Source organism: Prunus avium, chromosome 1, assembly GCF_965620075.1.
Source record: "Prunus avium chromosome 1, drPruAviu1.hap1.1, whole genome shotgun sequence".
NCBI lineage: Eukaryota > Viridiplantae > Streptophyta > Magnoliopsida > Rosales > Rosaceae > Prunus > Prunus avium.
Genome location: NC_142284.1, coordinates 57798535 through 57816712, shown reverse-complemented (window position 1 = coordinate 57816712; position 18178 = coordinate 57798535). Strand labels below are relative to the sequence as shown.

Genomic DNA, 18178 nt, shown 5'->3' with positions numbered 1-18178 from the left:
ACCCGTTATAATATTGTGGAATAACTATTTTGAGTCAACATGGGACTCAAACCTCAGCCAAATCAATCAAACATATAAGGCAGGCACCCAAGTCAGGTGGAGTCAACAAATGATTATAACAGAGAGAGACAAACATTCCCAAGACTCAAGATTGATTGTCAGGTCAAGCTCAGTCAGGTCGGCACTCAAAAAAAGGCCTAGTGGGGTGTCATAGGGTAAAAGTTGCAGTACCATTTCCTCCTCCTTTTTCCTATTACCTTTCTCCAGAGAGAGAAGGTAGGTAAGAGATCATTATAAATCATTGACGCCAGATCTATTTGTAGTTTAAGTAGATAACAACATGTACTCATTGATGCCACAGTTTGCCTATTTCCTTTTCAAGAACTGAAAATTACTTAAATGATTTTAATGTCTCTCTTGTAAAGGGCTCGTGGCTAAAGCGGTTAAGAGCATTCATCTCTGCACCTAAGCTCCTAGGTTTGATTTCTCCCTCTCTCAATATCGCTTGTAAAAATAGAAAAAAGAAATGTCTCTCCTAAGACTAACTGGTCGAGTAAGATTTGAAGGGTGTGTCAAATGGGCTGGAAATTAGATGCGTTGCAACAAACTTTGAAAACTTTGTTTCTAACGAATATTCTATCTGCAGTTCAACCACAGTTGTTTCATTACGCCGATGCGCTTTAACTTTCAACCTCGTGATATTAGTAGAGCTTAATGCAAGTTTCAATACGAAACATACCACACTCGATAAATCGTTGGGATGAAAATCCGAAAATTCAACAAGAACATATTATCCATTTGCATATTCTACAAATTACTCAACTTGAATATTAGATTTTCATCCAGCATCGTATATCAAAGGGCTGAAACAATTTTTTAACAAAAGGGCCAATAATTCCAGATAAAAAAAGGCCAATAATTAAGAGCATGACTCTTTTCAATCATTTTCTGGCATAAAAATAGCAATATTTAGCTCAATTACCTGATTTAATACAATTGTTCAACTCTCAAGCGTATTGTCTTTGAGACAGTCATGTAGGCTATCAAAAAGAAAGAGATAATGCATAATTTGAAAGATCATATGGTAAAATGGTTCAGATTTTTTTATATCCTCTCGAGCTAGTGTCCAGCACAGTGGTACCAAAACTAAACCCCAAAAAAAGAAAAAAAAAAAGGGAATAAATAGCTGACTTCTTGTATTGATCAAGGTACTATTATAGCTGTACATTAAGATTGGACAATCAACACGAAAATTACGAGAACCTACTTGAATGATGCCACTGCCAGAGACAAGTTTGGCCTTTTAATGAAACAACCTACTGTTCAGCAACTAAAGCTGAGCTATCACCATTAGAGAAGGGAACAAGACTGTTGTGTGCATCGATGGCAGTTACGCTGTTCAAATCTTTAGTATCAGCTTCACCCTGTTTAGAATACATAAAAAGAAGGGCACAAAATTTACATGTCAGAGAAAATGAAAATACCATTTTGAACATAACAATACCAACCCAATGAATAGATGTAGTCAGATATGTGAACACACCTGCTCAGCTGGAGTCACAGAATGATCCTGGGTTCTCTTGGAAAGCTCCCTCAAAGTCCCCTGCAAAATTTTGATGTCAATTGTGAGAAATATGATATCTCCTCTACAGATATACAAGAATGCTTGTAGTGTATTCAACTGAAAACTGAGTCTTGTGAATTCAAAGTGGAGCAAAACTTTCAAATCTTAAACTTGGGAGATCAAACGTAAAGTAAAGTTGCTTCTCAAAAAAAAAAAAAACATAAAGTAATGTTGAATTTATACCTCTGAGAATTTACAGTGGTATAATTTTTTTTCCATGACCCCTCTCCCAAAAACAGACGTTTTTAAAATTTAAACCATATTCAGAAATTTTAAGAACAAAATTAAGACATTTCCATGCAATACTCCTTTTTAGCAGACAACAGCATGACACCCATGGTCTACAGCCTTAGCTGAAGAATATAATGGAGTCTTTTTTCAGAAATTCAACCCTTCAGACCTCTAAACAATGTCAGCAATTCATGAGAGCACAAAAGAAATCAAAGATTAAACATGATATTAATTTTGTGGTAGATGGGTGGCGGGAGGAGGGTAAAAGATCCATAAAGGAGGAATGACATACAAAATATCTTTGCAATAAAGGAAAAGAAGTGATCAATTCATCGTTAGAGATACTGACCCTGTTTGCCCAAAAAAGCCCACAAGCATTGCAAAGAGACCTTGGACCAGATGGCCCACGCCGCATCATTGGTGTGGACTTTGAGCTTATTCCACAATGCTTGCAGCTGGACAGGCAGAACATACAAATCACAAAAGATGCAAGGATAGTTATTAGTTAGTCACAGGTAAGGTGCAAAAGGTAAAAAGTATGATAAGATAAAATATGATACGGCTTCAAAAAGAGGAAATGAATATAAAGGAGTACAAAGAAAAAATAAAATAAAATCTCATCTATCAAAATATTAATATATTTGTTTCTTAGGAGCACAAAACTCTATAATATTGATAAACTCACGAGGTTTCTGCATGGCTATCATCCTGCCCTGACTCCTGGCCATTACCCCAGCTAAAATCTCCATCTGACTTTTTCGCAGAAGAAAATTGCCCCTTGTTACGCTGCATCCTGATGTAGATGGAAATACATAAATCAAGCATGGAAAGTGAAAACAAACCAAAGTGGTAAAGCTAGAACAATGATGAGCAACAAAAGAACAAAACAATAGAAGGCAGGATGCTCATTATATCATGCTTTCTTCCTTGGAGCCATTGAGTACATAAACATATAAAAGACACATGAAGACTCCAATTCAGGTGATGTAGTTTTAGTGTATATTTTTATAAATTAGACAACATGTAATCTGAGAACTGAATGTGTTACACACAAGTCATGCTAAACTAAGTCTTAACCCCAAATGCTTTGGCTTGGCTGCATGACATCACTTTGAGATTTAAACAAAGCATGGACACCAAAAGGACATCTATGTTCAGGTGACTAGGAGTTTCTTTGAACATGACCTTTACATACCAGCACTAGCCTAGAAAAACATGACTAAATAATAAACTCCCGTAAGCATTTCGCCTCTTTCCAGAGATATTATTAACATAACTATAACCTACTAAGTTTTCATGCATCGTGTTTGATAAAAATCCCCAAACAAGTGTTTTGCAATTATAAATGTTAAATTTTCAGATGCCAAATTAAACTTGTAACATAAAATCATACAATGTACTAAATCCAAAAAACTAGCCATGCCAAATATTGCAAGGCCATTAGTCAGTTATTAAAACACTTTGAAATGAAATGATTGGTTTCCCCAACTTGAGGTACTAGGAAATGAAAAAGAATTTCTATTTTCCCAACCCTGGGGTTGTGCAGGCACATGCAACTTCTCTTGTTTACTCCAATAAGCTCATATATTACACCAAATAAATTCAAGCAGAAGCATATTACATAGACTGCACCACCGAGTGCAATTTTTTCTTTTAAAAAGAAACAAACCTGAGTGCAACTTCTTGGCGGACACTATATCTGACTTTTTTATCAAAGCATCGCTCTTTTCTCTTTTGACGAAACCTACTTAACGACGCTGCTCTGTGAGGCTGACTACATCGTATGGGGAAATCTTCTGTACCCTACATATTATTAAAAGACAAGAAAAACATAATCACTAATAAATTTAAATATGCTGTCAAAGTTTTTCGGTCTAAGGAGATACCCTCTGATTCTGAGATGCCAACTCCACACCTTGAGGCCCGGAAGATAATTCGCTGCCCCCCAACAATAATAGCACTGCTTGAACCTTCAAACGCCAATGCACAAAGATTCAGTAACCAAAGTATATTCAAATGTATCAAAGCCAAACCCTACTCCTGATTTGGTTGCCAAGAGACTTTACAAGACGCAAGGAATTTAACTACAACCAGTGAAGCAAAAGTTTCAGTTTAATTCTAACCAGTTCAATAAATACTCAAAACATTTCAAAATTAAAAAACTTCATTGCCATCAGCCACCCACATTTGCTCAGAAACCGAACAGAAACAATATCACAAGCTCTAAAAAACCCTAAATCACAACAAACAAACAAAATCACCAATCAAGTTCGAACCTTCTCAGGCGTAACAGCGTCAAAAACAAAGACCTGGCCACGAAACGAGAGCGTGAGCTGACTGGAGCCGTCGTACGGCTGAGCACGCATTTCGGAGCTACCGACGTCGTAGACGGGGTCGGAGCTTACATCGTCGACGACGGCGACGACGCCGCCGCCGTCCTCGAGCGTATGGGGTTCGTAGTGAATGTGGGCGTTGTCAATGGAGTCGACGCCGGGGCCGGCGGCATCGTCGTCCCCACCGGCGGGGATCGGGTTGGGCATGGTCATGGGCTCGGAGTGTCCGTACATTGGAAGAGGTTCACGAATCGGATCGATGGTCTTTGAAGCATTACAGAGAGGAGCCAATCACTGAGTGAAACCGAAACCCTAACCCTAAACCCAAAATCAAATCGAAGGCTGTTCAGAAAAGAATTGGGGTTTTGGAAAACAAAAAAAAGAAAAGTAGAAGGAGAGTCAGGTGTGAGTTTTGTTGTATTTGTTCTCTTTTGTTTTGTAAATTTATGATTTTATTAATTAATTATTTTATTTTTCTTTTGAGAGAGAGAGAGAGAGAGAGATAGCAGACACCATAGTGAAGGACAGCTCATTACACAACGAGTATGGTCCGTAAGTATGGGCACAACGAGAAATGACCCTGTTTCGTGTCGATAATTACGAGAAACGCCATTGTTTCAACAACAACAATTATATATATATTTGGTCGAAACAACAACAAACTATATTAGGAGAGGCGGGGGATTCTAACATGGTACTTTTTTTTGGGGTCAAATCTAACATGGTAGATGATGGCACTTGAGAAGCGTTGAATAATTGCTTTTGATCAATTGCAAATCCTTTGCATTATCACAAAACTTTTTTTTCGGGTGTCGAAGTTGGGAAAAGAAAGGAGGGATTTCTTATACACACTAGCAAGGTGTCGTGGAGTTCAAATTTGAGACCAATTACATCATCACGATACTTCAAATGCAAAAATAAATACTTTTGATCACTTAAACAGAAAACCTTTCCATCATTTTATTTATTTATAATGTTTTGGCCTTTGGTGTGGTTAGATAACTACCGGAATCTCAAAATAATAATAATAATAATAATAATAATAATTCACGGTTTCTAATTTTTTCCAGTTTAGACAGAACAGAATATTTGATTTTTTTGGGGTCATTGACAACCTAGTAAGGCCCTAGACAGCCTTCTTCTTTTTTATTTGGGGTTAACAATGCATTTCATAAAGCCCAAAGGGCCTTAAAGGCAGAAAGGGAAAAAGAGGATTACAAGGAAAGCAACAAAGCCCAGCAGAAACAGGTTCTTTCTTTTAGAGGAGGACCAAGTGTTCACCCATTTTCTTGCTATGCTTTTTTTTTTTGTTGGTTACTAACTTATCTTAAACACGTGGATGGTTTGTTTAGTAATCAGTAATTGAAATTCTCATCAGGAATTAAATTCCATATATGGAAGATTCCTGTATTTACTTCACATCAAGAAATTAAAAAATAAGTGGGGCCTATACAAAATTATGAATTGAATTCCTGATTTTAGAGGAATTCTTGGATGGGAGGTGGATTAGGAATTCATCTTTTTTTATCCATTATATACTAAATAGTTTTAAAATTTTCAAATTTACCATCTATTTTAACCCAACAACGAGTACATTTTAATAATTAGCATCACTTCTATCCTAATTCCATATGATTTAGTAAACAACTTCAATAGGAATCCGGAATTCAACTTCTCTTCACTTCAATTTCTTATAATCCAATTATGGATTAGTAAACATGCCAAAGTCATTCTAAACAAAAAAACAAAAACAAAACACATTGAAAGTAAACGTCAACTCCTTTACAAAAATACTAAATAATTCAACAAACAAAAAGTAGTTCAGTCACCATTTTTGACAAGTCAGAGTTGAATAGTGGGTTTTACTGGCTGGTGAGTGTTCACATAAGTTGAATGATTTTGGGGGGATTGAATTTTAAAATTGGTTTCTCTATTCATTCCCTCTCTTTTTTCTTTTCTTTTATGTTGTTTTCAGTCACTGAATCTCTTATGAGTAAACTACAAAACTGTTTGCACATTTCTAAAGCCACAACTAAGGAGTAGCCTATCAACTTGTTTGCTCTTACAATTCAACTCTGCCGGCCATTTATTTAACAATAAATTCATAGTCAATGAACAAAATATCATGAAAATTCAATTTTTGGACCGTCATAAAATAAATACAACTGCAAGAGCTTCTTCTACCTCCATCCCTGTAAGTTTTCATGGAGAAGGAGAAGAAGAATGGAGTTCTTCATGTGGTGGTGTTTCCATGGCTGGCCATGGGCCACCTCATACCCTTCTTCCATCTCTCCAAGCTCATAGCTCAAAAGGGTCACTCTGTTTCTTTCATCTCCACCCCAAGAAACATTCTCAGACTTCCCAAAATACCCTCACACCTCTCTTCTCTCATCAACCTCGTTTCCCTCCCTTTGCCCCGGTTGGACAACCTCCCGAACGACGCCGAATCGTCCACGGACGTGTCGTACAACAAGCAGCTATTGCTGAAAAGGGCATTCGATTTGCTGGAATTGCCGTTGACCGATTTCCTCGAGTCCTCAAAGTCAAAGCCTGATTGGGTTATTTACGATTATGCCTCTCACTGGCTTCCCCCAGTCGCGGCAAGGTTCGACATCTCACGCGCCTTCTTCAGCTGCTTCAGCGCCGCATGTTTGGCGTACATTGGTCCGCCGGCGCCGTTGATCAACGGCCAGGATTTCAGGACCAGTGTTGAGGATTTCACCTTGGTTCCCGAGTGGGTCCCATTCGAGTCTGACATGGCGTACCGGCTTCACGAGGTTGTTAAGTATGTACAACGGTCAAGTGAGAACGAGTCCGTTACACCCGATACGGTGCGTTTCGGTCTAACGATTAATGAGAGTGAAGTTGTGTTTATTAGAAGCTCGGATGAGTTTGAGCCCGAGTGGTTCAATTTGCTTAGAGAGCTTTATGGGAAGGGAAAACCAGTTGTTCCTGTTGGGTTTTTACCCCCACTAATAGATGACCAAGTGGATGAATTTGATACAAATTGGGTCGGTATCAAAGAGTGGCTTGACAAGCAACGAGTCAACTCAGTGATCTACATTGCAGTCGGGACCGAGGCAACATTGAGTCAAGAAGAACTCACTGAGTTGGCTCTCGGGTTGGAGCTATCTGGAGTACCGTTCTTTTGGGTGTTGAGAAATCCACCTGAGTCAACTCAGTCCGTGTTTGAGATGTTACCACATGGGTTTGTGGAACGAGTTGAGGGTCGTGGAGTGGTACATTTGGGGTGGGCTCCGCAAGTGCGGATACTGAGTCATGACTCTGTGGGTGGATTCTTGACCCACTGCGGTTGGAACTCGATGATTGAAGGGCTCGGGTTCGGGCGGGTTTTGATCCTATTCCCCATGGTGAATGATCAAGGGCTTAATGCTAGGTTAGGGAATAATAAGGGACTTGGGGTGGAGATACCTAGAATTGCACAGGACGGGTCATTTACTCGTGACTCGGTGGCTAAGCTTGTAAGGTTGGCAATGGTGGAGAACTCGGGTGAGTCATTAAGAATTAGGGCTAAGGAAATGAAGGGGTTGTTTGGAGACAGAAATAGGAACAATCAAATAGCGGATGAATTCATATGCTTTCTTGAGGAGAATAGCCCACCAAGGTTGACAATTTAGTTACCATGGCAGTACTGTAATTGCCTCCAATAATATCTTTGTGTGGTTGATATGCTTGTTTGTTAATTTCTTGAGAAATTATTATATGGTATTGAAATAGTCATGCAGTTGTCAAAATAAAACCCATAAAGTGAGTTAAAACGGGAATTATCTAAGGACAGATGAGATAACATGATGAATGCTAAATATTTTCATATCAACAAAAGATTTCACCGAGAACGCAGTGTAACCGCACTCAAAGCAGTTGATTCTGTTAACTTCACTGCACACTCAACATGATCAACATACCTAAGATGATCTAAAGCGGCCACCGTGAAAAAGTTACACTTGTGTCAAAGTGTACAAAATCCAGCTTTGCAATCATTAATGGAGGTAGAAAGAACATAGCACTTTGTGGAAAGCTCTATTTGCAAAAACTTAAGTTCGTAAGCAGACTAGGATTTGAATATCATTGAAATTTGAGAACACATAGAATATATTGAATATAATTGCGGACAAACAGAAGATACTCAAGGGCAAAACAACAAAAGAATGGAGCAACCCTATCGGCCGAAAAAGTAAGTTACTGTCACTTCAGAGAATTTATGCTACAGAGTAAAGGAAAAGAAAAAAAAAGTGTTGTCATTGCTTTAGAAAATATAGGCACTGCAGCCCATCTATACAAGGTTTGAAGAATTAACACTTGCTACTTAGAAAAAGGAAAGACCAGAGTTAGCCTGCCACTGTGGTTAATACACAATCTTTTAAATCTAACCTACCAAGAACATAATGTACATGTATGTTGATCCTCAAGATGGAGATGAGGAGCAATTGATTTGTATGAAGGCAGTACTTTACCACTTTGAAATGTTACAGAAAACTTCACCTCATAAAGTTCTCGAGCTCTCCATGTGTTACATTAATATGCTTGAACATCCTTCAAAACTGTTCAAGTGGTGCCAGTTGAACTGCATGTATCCCTTTACTTTGTCTTCACATACCAAAGTGTCAAGGAGACGAAACCGAAATGGAAAGGAGTCTGGGCCCCTGGCATGTAATGGACATGCTCATCATTCTGAAATCTTTTGTAGACTCCTGTATTGAAGCTTGATAATCAAAATCTAAAGGCAATCCAAGCAAATACTGCAATAATTTCAATTGTCATTATGAATACTTCAACCACATTTTTTTTAATCTGAAAAATAAAGCCGGGGAGACACTGATAACCATTGAGTTCAATTTCACACACACAAGTGAAGGGGAGTACAAGAATATAAAACACTTGTTTGGCCCGCAGGTTAGCAAACGATGAATCAACAGAAATTTTCAACATGTTATTAGAACTTCCAACCAGCCATGAAGAAATGGAAAATTGTTACCATGCCAAGGCATAATTCATCATTTTGGTTTATATCCAGATAAATTTAATGTGCTCTTACTGGAAAAAAAAAACGTGTTAAAGTAAATTGAACAGTAAATGAAGTCCTACAGGACAAACATCAATCAAATTTACTACATATATAGTCTGAATAACGAAAAATTTAAAAAGTGAAAACTTGTAGGAAAATGACTGCAGCGCATACCTTGGACTTACATCCCAAACATTGCTCGCCATTGAAACTCCACAACTTGAATCCCAAATGGTTAATTTATCCTGTTGAAGAAGGTTTGGACTTCGAATTTCGAGGAAGGTTAGCTTTGCGAAGTTGAGTATTTTCTATAGAATACACGAGAAGGGTTCCTTCTTTTGTTCCTGCTAAGAAGCATTCTTCTGGGGTCACTGTCAGAGATGTAATTATCTTTCCAACTCCATTACACTTCTTTATGACCTCAAGTGAATTCATAGAGCGTACAATGATTTGCCCTTGGTCACCAGCACAAACCAAAAACTCACCACACCCACTCAACTCAACACAGTTGAGGCGTCCATTGGATTCAGAAGAAGCAAGATGTTTACCATTAATTGAATACAGATGCAAACTCAGATCATCATCAGCATAAAAGACGATGCGTCCATGCCGAGAGGCGACAAGCTTTGACAAAGCGCATCCAGATGGATGGCGCAACGATCTTACATATCTTCCATCCTGCAGGGTATGAAAAACACAAGTTCCATCTTTTGATCCACTGATCACTATGTCAAGCTCCACACTGACATATAAGCATGTAATTATATCATCATGTCCACAGAGAATATGAAAAGGAGTTTCAACAATGACATAATCTTTGCGAGGTAGTTCGGTCTGTGTATTGCGACTCCTCTTTTCTTGGGTTCTACCTCGGAAGACTTCCCACACCATGATTGTAGTGTCATAACTTCCAGTTGCAAGGAAGCTTCCATCAGATGTCACTGCAGCATTATAAATGATACAGCTCAGAGTGTAGTTGGAAGAATTCTACCAAAATAAAAAGCCAGTAACCAAAATCTCACCCAGAAGAGGACAAGAAATTAGTGGTTTCATTATTTGATCGTAACATTAATGCATTACAATGCCAGTACCATATCTGTTACCACAACTCATAGTCCAAAAAAAGCACATACGCATGCTATTGCATTGAATTTTGAGATTTTGCCTCAGCATTTCTCAAGTCTCATGTTTTAATCATGTAAGATCACAAATCATAATTGACAAATCTACTTGTTGATTTTCACTGTTAAATTGTTTTCCAGCAAGTGAAGCCAGGAGAGAAGGCACACGGGCCCAATTTGTTTTATTTTTTGGGACAAAAATAAATGATGTGCTTAAAGTGTTCTAACATACATTCTGGTAAAAGGAAAGTATTTTAACATATATACGCAAAAAATTCTCCATTCCAGCAACCTTTCCTAACTCAATTGAGTTCCACTGTGTTTGCCTAATTCTAGAGTCTATTTCTTTCAATTTCAGACCGCACTTAAGGAACCAGATGGCCATTCTATCCACCTCTTGAGATCAAACACATATATGCACATGCTTTCTGATATTTTTAGTCCATTTATTTAAGAATGAGAAAGTATGGACTAGCAGTATCCTTTTCCTTCTTTTTTTTTTTTCTGTTGTAAAATTTTAAAAATTCAATTCACCCCATAATGGTACTGCTCATTTTCACTTGGCCACCTTATGGTTTAGAAAGTTCATTATGCCTCCCCACGGTGTATTCTGTTAAATTTACTTCAAATAGGGCGAAAGGAAACTTTGTCTCTACCTTCACATGCATGTGCCTTGAGGGTAAAGATAATTGTCTTCCAGTAATTAAACATACCTGCAATGCAACTGACCACATCCTTATGCTGTCTGATGCTTTGTACCATTCGGCCATCATTTAAGGATATAACCTGAAAGCTATTTTCCCAATTGCCACATGAGATCAAAAAGTTCTCAGATGGTGTTTGCATTGTTGCAAAGCATTGTGCTCCAAGTTCAACATTTTCAGCCGAAGGACTCCCAATTTTACGAGGAGAAAGAATATCAGAACCAACACCAAAAGAAGGATCCTGTACATGTTTATTTAGTATGCGTCCTAAGTCCTTATAGGAAAAAATAAAATCAAACATAACAATAAAAAATATCCAGAGATCCAACAAAGTAAAACCCTACCTGGGAGCCAGAGAAGGTAAAATTTCCAGCAGATTGCAGTGAGGTTGTCAACCACATCTTAACTGACAAGGTGAGCCCATGGTTTACAAGGACAACATTAGAGTCCACTGTACGCACATATAGAGCAGCCGACTGTTGATGACTTGAACTACAAACAATGGAAGTCAAGTTAATAGAACCAGGTGCAAAGCGCAAAGGATGGGCAATTGGAATAGGTGGCCCTCTTCTTGGGTGTTTTTTACGGAAAATCTGAATTGGTGTCTGGCCAAAATTTGCAATTTGGTCTTCAATTGCTGATCTTTGCAAATCATCTTCCATGGTTTCCAGATCAACAGCGCATTCATAGGTTAAGTAATAAAAGATATTTGCTGCCTATATTTCAATAATATTTTGATCAGTATATTTTTAATAAATTAATATCAACCAATAGAGAATTTGCAGGACTGATCAGAATAATTTTTTGAATTATCACAGAGGTACCTCCACGGCAGGTTTTCCACGCTGCTTGTAACCAAATACCAAATCTATCCAATGGTGTAGATTAGAGCTAACATATTCACTTTCAAGAGCCTCTCTGTTCTTGTTAATAAATTCTTCAGGTGAGCCCTGAACAAATAATTGGATCAGGGCTTTTCCATAGGAGGAAAAGAAAACAATGCCCAATGAAATGGTGCATGTAATGTGAATACATCTCACAAATCAATATCAAAGATAAGAGGAAGATAAAGAAAAGAAAACGAAAACTTTAAATCTCCAATATGACATTCCAAAAGTAAATCCTGCCTTCAAATGAATCAGTTACACGGTACACCCCTATGAAGTGCACACCTTATTGCATGAGGTTCAAGTTTTCCGCATTATATTATTGTGCACACTCTTGGTGCTGTCAAACTTATCCATCCAAACAAAGAGAAGAAAAACTGACAAACTCATCTGTTTAACAATCATGCCAGATGACAGGTATTTACGTGCATGTCAACTGTGAGTGTAACTTACAAGCGCCGAGGTAAAACTTCTTTTTATAAAACGGCAAAGAACCATCATCAAAGAAAAATATGAATTGGGTATTTTCTGCAGGTAAGCATCATGTTCTGCCCAAGGTTTTCTGCGAAAGATTTACTATGAAATATTTCCAAGATTTCTTAATTTTTGGGAAAACAAATCCCACTGTTTCACTCTTTATGTTAATTTTCTACTTCTGCCATCTTATTAGAGAGTTCTCCTAAAGGTAGTCAGTTCCTCCTGGCAAAGACACATTCAATCAGCTAAAGACTAAATTACACTTTCAGTCTCTGAAGTTTGACCGTAATCAACTTGTGAATATACTTCTTTACATCCCTCCATTTGTAATCAAATCAACATGGTTGCAGATCCTGTTTATTTTAGCAGATTTTCTACAGATAGGGCACACTAATTTCCTACGTGAATGTCAAAGTCATTGCATACACGTGCTCTGACCTTTGCCCAACCTATATTCACAGAAATTTTGTTCATTTACCATGGCATTTGGGATTAAGGCTTTCATTTTGCAGCCAATAAAATTGGATGTAGAATGGTTTAGAGTGTATTCCCTAAATTAGGTTATGCTCACATACCTTGGCCCAGGGCGGGAGGCAAACATCTGCAATAGGTTCACCATCTTGTCTCACACCAAAATGATAAGAGTTTGAATTGACAAGAAACTCTGGCATGTAAAAGAACTCAGGTATTAGCTCCTTCACATCACTTGTATTAGAAAGGCAGTTCTGATATGTTCCCTCAATGCTTTGAAAGAGACGATCTGCATGGTCAAATTTACCACCCTGATGAAAAGCAAAACGTGAAATCCATGGACCATTAGTCAGTATAGTAAGAAAGTTATCAAATGAGAAAAGATTGAAACACCAAAATTGCTCCAAGATGGAAAAAAAAGGGAAAAACACAAAAACAAAAAACCTACACCTATGGTCCTCTCAAGCACCAACTTCATAACATGGAATAAGTTTATAAATAAAAAAATCATAAAGCTGCGTTAAGATAAAATACTGACTAATAGAAATTCATCAAGGCCAATCAACAGTGCTTAGGCCCATGGCTTTCAGAATCTTTTATGAAAATAATTTTTTTAAAGCTGCTACCCGAAAAACTTACTACACTCATCACAAATCACACTTAAGAAAGACATAATTTTGGCAAATTGGAATTAATTTGAATTCCTAGAATAGGCAGCATCATGCAGATTTTCTGGGCGGAACCTCATACCCTGAAATTTCTAAATGTGAATAACCATCCACTTATTGATAAATTATTGTGCTTCATTGATGTGAGATTGCTCCTTTCATATACAAAATATGAAAATAAAAAGAGGAAAAAAGTGATGTAGTTTGCTGGGAAATGTAAAACAGGGTAGTGGGTAGTTTTAAATTTTCTCTACGAACAATAATGTCAGAAGAGAGATACTTTGGTGACAGAAGTGTGGAGGCCAAAGGAATCGCCTTATTTTAATTGAAAAGAAAGACTTGTAACATATCATAAGATACTTAAAGTGTGTGAAACTGTGCTTAAGAGTACCTGCAAATTTCGATGGAGAGAAGTAAAGGGCTCCAATCTCAGAAGGTAATAAAGCACAATCCCCATGCTCGAGTAATGAGACCCATAGTAGAAACTGCAAAAGTTAAGAAGTAATGTTGCAAGTGAGACAATCAAAGAGAGTGCATTCTTGGGACTTAAAAAGAATCATTAGGTATTGAGCAGGCTTTGGAAATTACCTAGGTATATCAGGATCAGAGAAGCTACGATACCTATCTTCAAACACCTGGATGGGATGCCACCGAAATATTTGTTAAAAACAGATGCAGAAATATGTGCATTAATTATGTTATTAAGAAAATTATGACATATACAAATCAACCTCAAATCTCTTCACATCAAGTGCTCCAACTGGTTTTGAAAGATCCCGAAATGTGGAAGACTTATTAAAATCAAGAACCTCGGAGGAATAATCAGCCAAGACCCAAGGAAAGACAGGATATTGCGTCAAATCGTTATAAGATCTTCCAGCCAACGTATTGAGAATCATTAGATATTCAAAATTTGTCATTTCCCTTCTCCTCCAGCTCTCTCTAGCAGTTTCTGCCATCTCCAGTGCCACACGTCTATCAACAAATGAAATAGCTCCACTTTTGTCCCGACCACTTCCTTTTGGAAACAAATATTCATTCCTAGTAGCAACTATTAAGGTTCCAGTGTCTTTTGCATCCTTCTGGGTTGCAAAATTCAAAAATACTGGTGCAGATGAATCGCTGAAGAAAATCTCTATTGCAGAGTATCGAAGCAAATAACGAGTCCAACAAACAGCTTTTATCTATGATCAACCATAAGAAATAACAAAGAAGAAATAAAGTTTATGCAAGAGAACTAAAGCAAAAAATAAATGAAAATTATTTCTTCCTAACCTTGCCCATATTCCATCTCCTGTGGCGCTTAATATTTTTCAATTGTTTTCTTTTAAGAACATTTTCATTCATTGCCTCAAATTTATCGACTGTGGCACCCTTCTCAGAATCTGAATCAAGATATAGTGGTTGTTTCACAGATTTCTGCTTTTGATCAGGTTTGGTCAAATCATGATTGCTTGAACCATGGAAGTTTCTGAAAACGGATGATCCCCCAGTACCTTCAACCAAAAATTCACCAAAGAAATGCAAGACATTTTTCATGACTGCCAAATGTCCAGCTAGTTTTCTTTTTGGGGTTACAAGCACACAAGGAACTGATGTAAGAACCTGAAACAGAAATCCGGACATAAGAAATTTATTTGCATTTTTATTACCGGTCTTGAACATATTCATATCGTCCCACATACCTCACTAGTTTCTGTCTCAAGTGAAGAGGAAGAAGAATCTTTTCTCTCCTGCATCCAATCACTGGTGTCCTTGGCTAATTCGGAGCACTGGCTGTCTGAAGTATCCTTAGGGATGGAGGGTTTCTGCCCACCAAGTTCAGTATCAATTTCATTAGGTTCTGAGCTGCCCTCATCAGTTATCTTCCATACCCCTTTCAGCAAAAATCGTTTCATTTGTTCAGGAATGTGCCCCACGAAACCAGATTTACTTTCATTAACAGGAGGTGTAACCTCATTGCTAGCCACAGAGGACGAAGGATGACACAGCTTTTCATCAAAATGATAATTCTGTCTCAGCTTTTGTCTACGTCGCCAAGTATCTTCTATCTTGTCAAGTTTCCAATGCCTTACAGAACTATTTGGAAAAGGATTAGCAGACCATGGACCTCTCTCATCAATCAAAGCACGAAACATGTGTATCCATTTTGCCTGTAAGATTAACTTGGTTAGTAATTACAAGTACGATACAACGTTCATCACAAGGCCGAAGAGAAAACAAAGGTAATGAACAAAAGAAAATTGCATGCTCCTCGTTTATTTATTCATTTGCAAAAGCTATGTTCAAGAACAGAGAAAAATGGTCCACATACAACAACATTTTGTTGCTCCTCCTCATGAGTGAGCTGGAATGCAGCTCTCCTGCTGTCATCTAAAGCAAGAATGGAGGTCAAGCTACTTTGTATCTCATCTTCAAAAGCTTTCCTATTATTAGATTCTGCTGAAGCATTTTCATCCATCCTAGATTGGAGCTCACGCAACTGCCTTTGACGATCTGTATCTAATGACTTCGTATATTTTGCCTCATCAGCAACCTGAAAAATTAAAACTAAACAGTCAAGGAGTAGATGACACAGGATTACAATCAATAAGAGGCAAATGTTGATAGCGTTGCTGATAGTGTTGTTATTCTACGTTTTATTTTCATTTCTTAATCAGTCAATAAAACAATTACATTATTACTAACCTTATTAATGAATATTTCCTTAGTAACTAAGATTCATTTTATAGTAAATTGTAAATAATAAAAACCATATGGGCTTGTGCCAAAGCATGGCACGGGCACGTTCAGTCCTAGGCCGGGGCCAATCATGCATAGCACCACATGGCACAAAGCACGAGTGGGCCTAATTTATATGCCCAGTGTCAACACAGCACAACCCGTTTTACACCTTAACACAAAATAAATATATCAGCCTAATACATTTACACAGGCGTGGGATAGAGCATCATGATTTATTTATTTTTTGGTAGAATAGAGCCTCATGATTAATAAATATAGCAGCACTAAAATAACTTGCAAGACTCACTGCTGCTAGCACTCGATCCCTCTGAATTAGATTGTGAATCGATCCTGCTTCTTTTACGTTGTTGCCTGAATCCAAGGAGTCCTCTCTCCCCATAATGCTAGTAGCAAGCATTGATTTACCAAAGTTGACAGTTTCTCGAATCAAGTGCGATATCACATGAAAACGAGCACCATCATCTAACATTCCAAACTGCGACCTCACAACAAGCAAAGCCCTGGCCAATGTTAACTTAAAGTTACATTCTTGCAAATAAGGCTAAATTACAACAAATTAATTATTTCCCAACATCTGTGAACTTGGTTAGAAAGTATGAAGGAGAAATATGACTACCAAATGAACAGCTGCAATCTGCTTTTGCTTTGCTCATCATCAGCTACCAAGAGACATGGCAGAAGCGAAATGACCTGTTGGACACAACGTGATGCTCTTTCTAGAGAAGATCTGCAAAGATATAGTATTACAAGTCGAAAAATTATTCTTGGGCACCTCTCCCCTCGTAAGAGCATTGCCTTATCCACATTTTTGTTAGGTTTGCCACCTAGTGCACTGCCTATCCCTCCTGATACAACAACTGCAGCCACCTCTGCAGCAGGAATGTTCAGAGATTCCACTAAACCACGTGCTCTTTGGCCAAAAGATGGACCTACAGATGGTGATGATTTGGGTAAGGACTTGCTTGGTCCTTTACCGTTCATCTCACTTAAAATAATCCACAAATTGTCATATGGATTCCACCACTTTTCATTTACAATGCCTTCTGCATTATTATTTGGCTGCTTGCAACTCCCAGGGATCCTATAAAATAAGTCATTCAAACCATGAATGGTATTCATCATAAATCAGGCCACATCATGCTAGAAAATAACAGCTAAAACAGGAGAGGTCCTGGAACCGATCACTGTCTCACACCAAAAGAAAATATAAAGAAATAAAGGAAGCTGCACAAACTTTTTTAGAAATAAAGGTTAAAGCATTATGGGGATGCAGTATAGTACGGGTCATTTGGATGGAGAGGAACAAAAGGATTGATGACTACAGGGAAACAAGGTAGAAGGTTTTTGCATCATTATGGGCTTTTGTTTCGATTAAGTTTAGGTATGTACCTTTTTTCTTTTTATCCCTTAAGATCGGTAGGCAGCTGTCTGTTAAATTAAATAGCATGAGGAGCCAGTCTGGGATTTGAATTTGGTAATGTTGTAATGTAGTTTGTATGCACTTGTTTAGAGACCTCTTGTCCACATTGAATAAAAAGTATCACTTTCTTTGACATAATATAAATATATATATATATATATTACTGCGCACATCATTGGATTATATAAGTTGCAGCGTAGCGTAACTGCTTACAACTATTATAATAAAATTGCAAGAAATTAATACAGGTCCTTACTGGATAGGTTAAATCCACAAAGACAGTAGTGACTGACATCATATAGGGGATTAGTTTCAGAGAAAAAAAATGGCAAGCCAAGAAGCCAGTACCTGGATGTTTGGCTATCGATTTCTCCTTGCAGCACTTCATATAAAGCAGAGCCATAATCTTTATGGCGTTCCAACTCTAAGGAATCAAGCGAAAAGTCAGAGCTACTTGCCGGAAACTGCAAG

General features: G+C 37.8%; 3 protein-coding genes across 6 annotated transcripts in view; 1 reads left to right on the top strand and 2 right to left on the bottom strand.

The window, feature by feature from the left end:
- Nucleotides 1-1171: 1171 nt before the first annotated feature.
- ZIM (GATA-type zinc finger protein with TIFY domain-containing protein) lies at nt 1172-4626 on the bottom strand. Its single transcript, XM_021977028.2, has 7 exons — nt 4132-4626; nt 3742-3825; nt 3525-3658; nt 2541-2648; nt 2205-2310; nt 1544-1603; nt 1172-1424 (listed from the first exon to the last, which is right to left on the bottom strand). The coding sequence occupies exons 1-7, from the start codon at nt 4420-4422 to the stop codon at nt 1317-1319; spliced, it is 891 nt and encodes a 296-aa protein (XP_021832720.1). The 5' UTR covers nt 4423-4626; the 3' UTR covers nt 1172-1316.
- Nucleotides 4627-6220: 1594 nt separating this feature from the next.
- LOC110772568 (UDP-Glycosyltransferase superfamily protein) lies at nt 6221-7925 on the top strand. Its single transcript, XM_021977002.2, has one exon. It carries the CDS (start codon nt 6393-6395, stop codon nt 7824-7826), a length of 1434 nt encoding a protein of 477 aa, XP_021832694.2. The 5' UTR covers nt 6221-6392; the 3' UTR covers nt 7827-7925.
- A 433-nt stretch (nt 7926-8358) lies between these two features.
- The window catches only part of LOC110772574 (binding protein), a 36861-nt gene continuing 27041 nt past the window's right edge, over nt 8359-18178 (bottom strand). For 3 of the 4 annotated variants that reach the window (XM_021977011.2, XM_021977013.2, XM_021977014.2), the window contains 15 exons: nt 18056-18171; nt 16904-17368; nt 16574-16787; nt 15857-16078; nt 15228-15695; nt 14818-15147; nt 14274-14726; nt 14131-14177; nt 13934-14027; nt 12979-13185; nt 11864-11989; nt 11384-11755; nt 11049-11280; nt 9389-10155; nt 8359-8900 (listed from right to left, as the gene is read on the bottom strand). In XM_021977011.2, the coding sequence (XP_021832703.1) occupies nt 9455-10155; nt 11049-11280; nt 11384-11755; nt 11864-11989; nt 12979-13185; nt 13934-14027; nt 14131-14177; nt 14274-14726; nt 14818-15147; nt 15228-15695; nt 15857-16078; nt 16574-16787; nt 16904-17368; nt 18056-18171 (4047 nt within the window). In that variant the 3' untranslated portion in view covers nt 8359-8900; nt 9389-9454. Of the gene's footprint in view, nt 8949-9388; nt 10156-11048; nt 11281-11383; nt 11756-11863; nt 11990-12978; nt 13186-13933; nt 14028-14130; nt 14178-14273; nt 14727-14817; nt 15148-15227; nt 15696-15856; nt 16079-16573; nt 16788-16903; nt 17369-18055; nt 18172-18178 lie in introns of all 4 variants that reach the window. The other variant, XM_021977012.2, reaches the window with a different exon arrangement.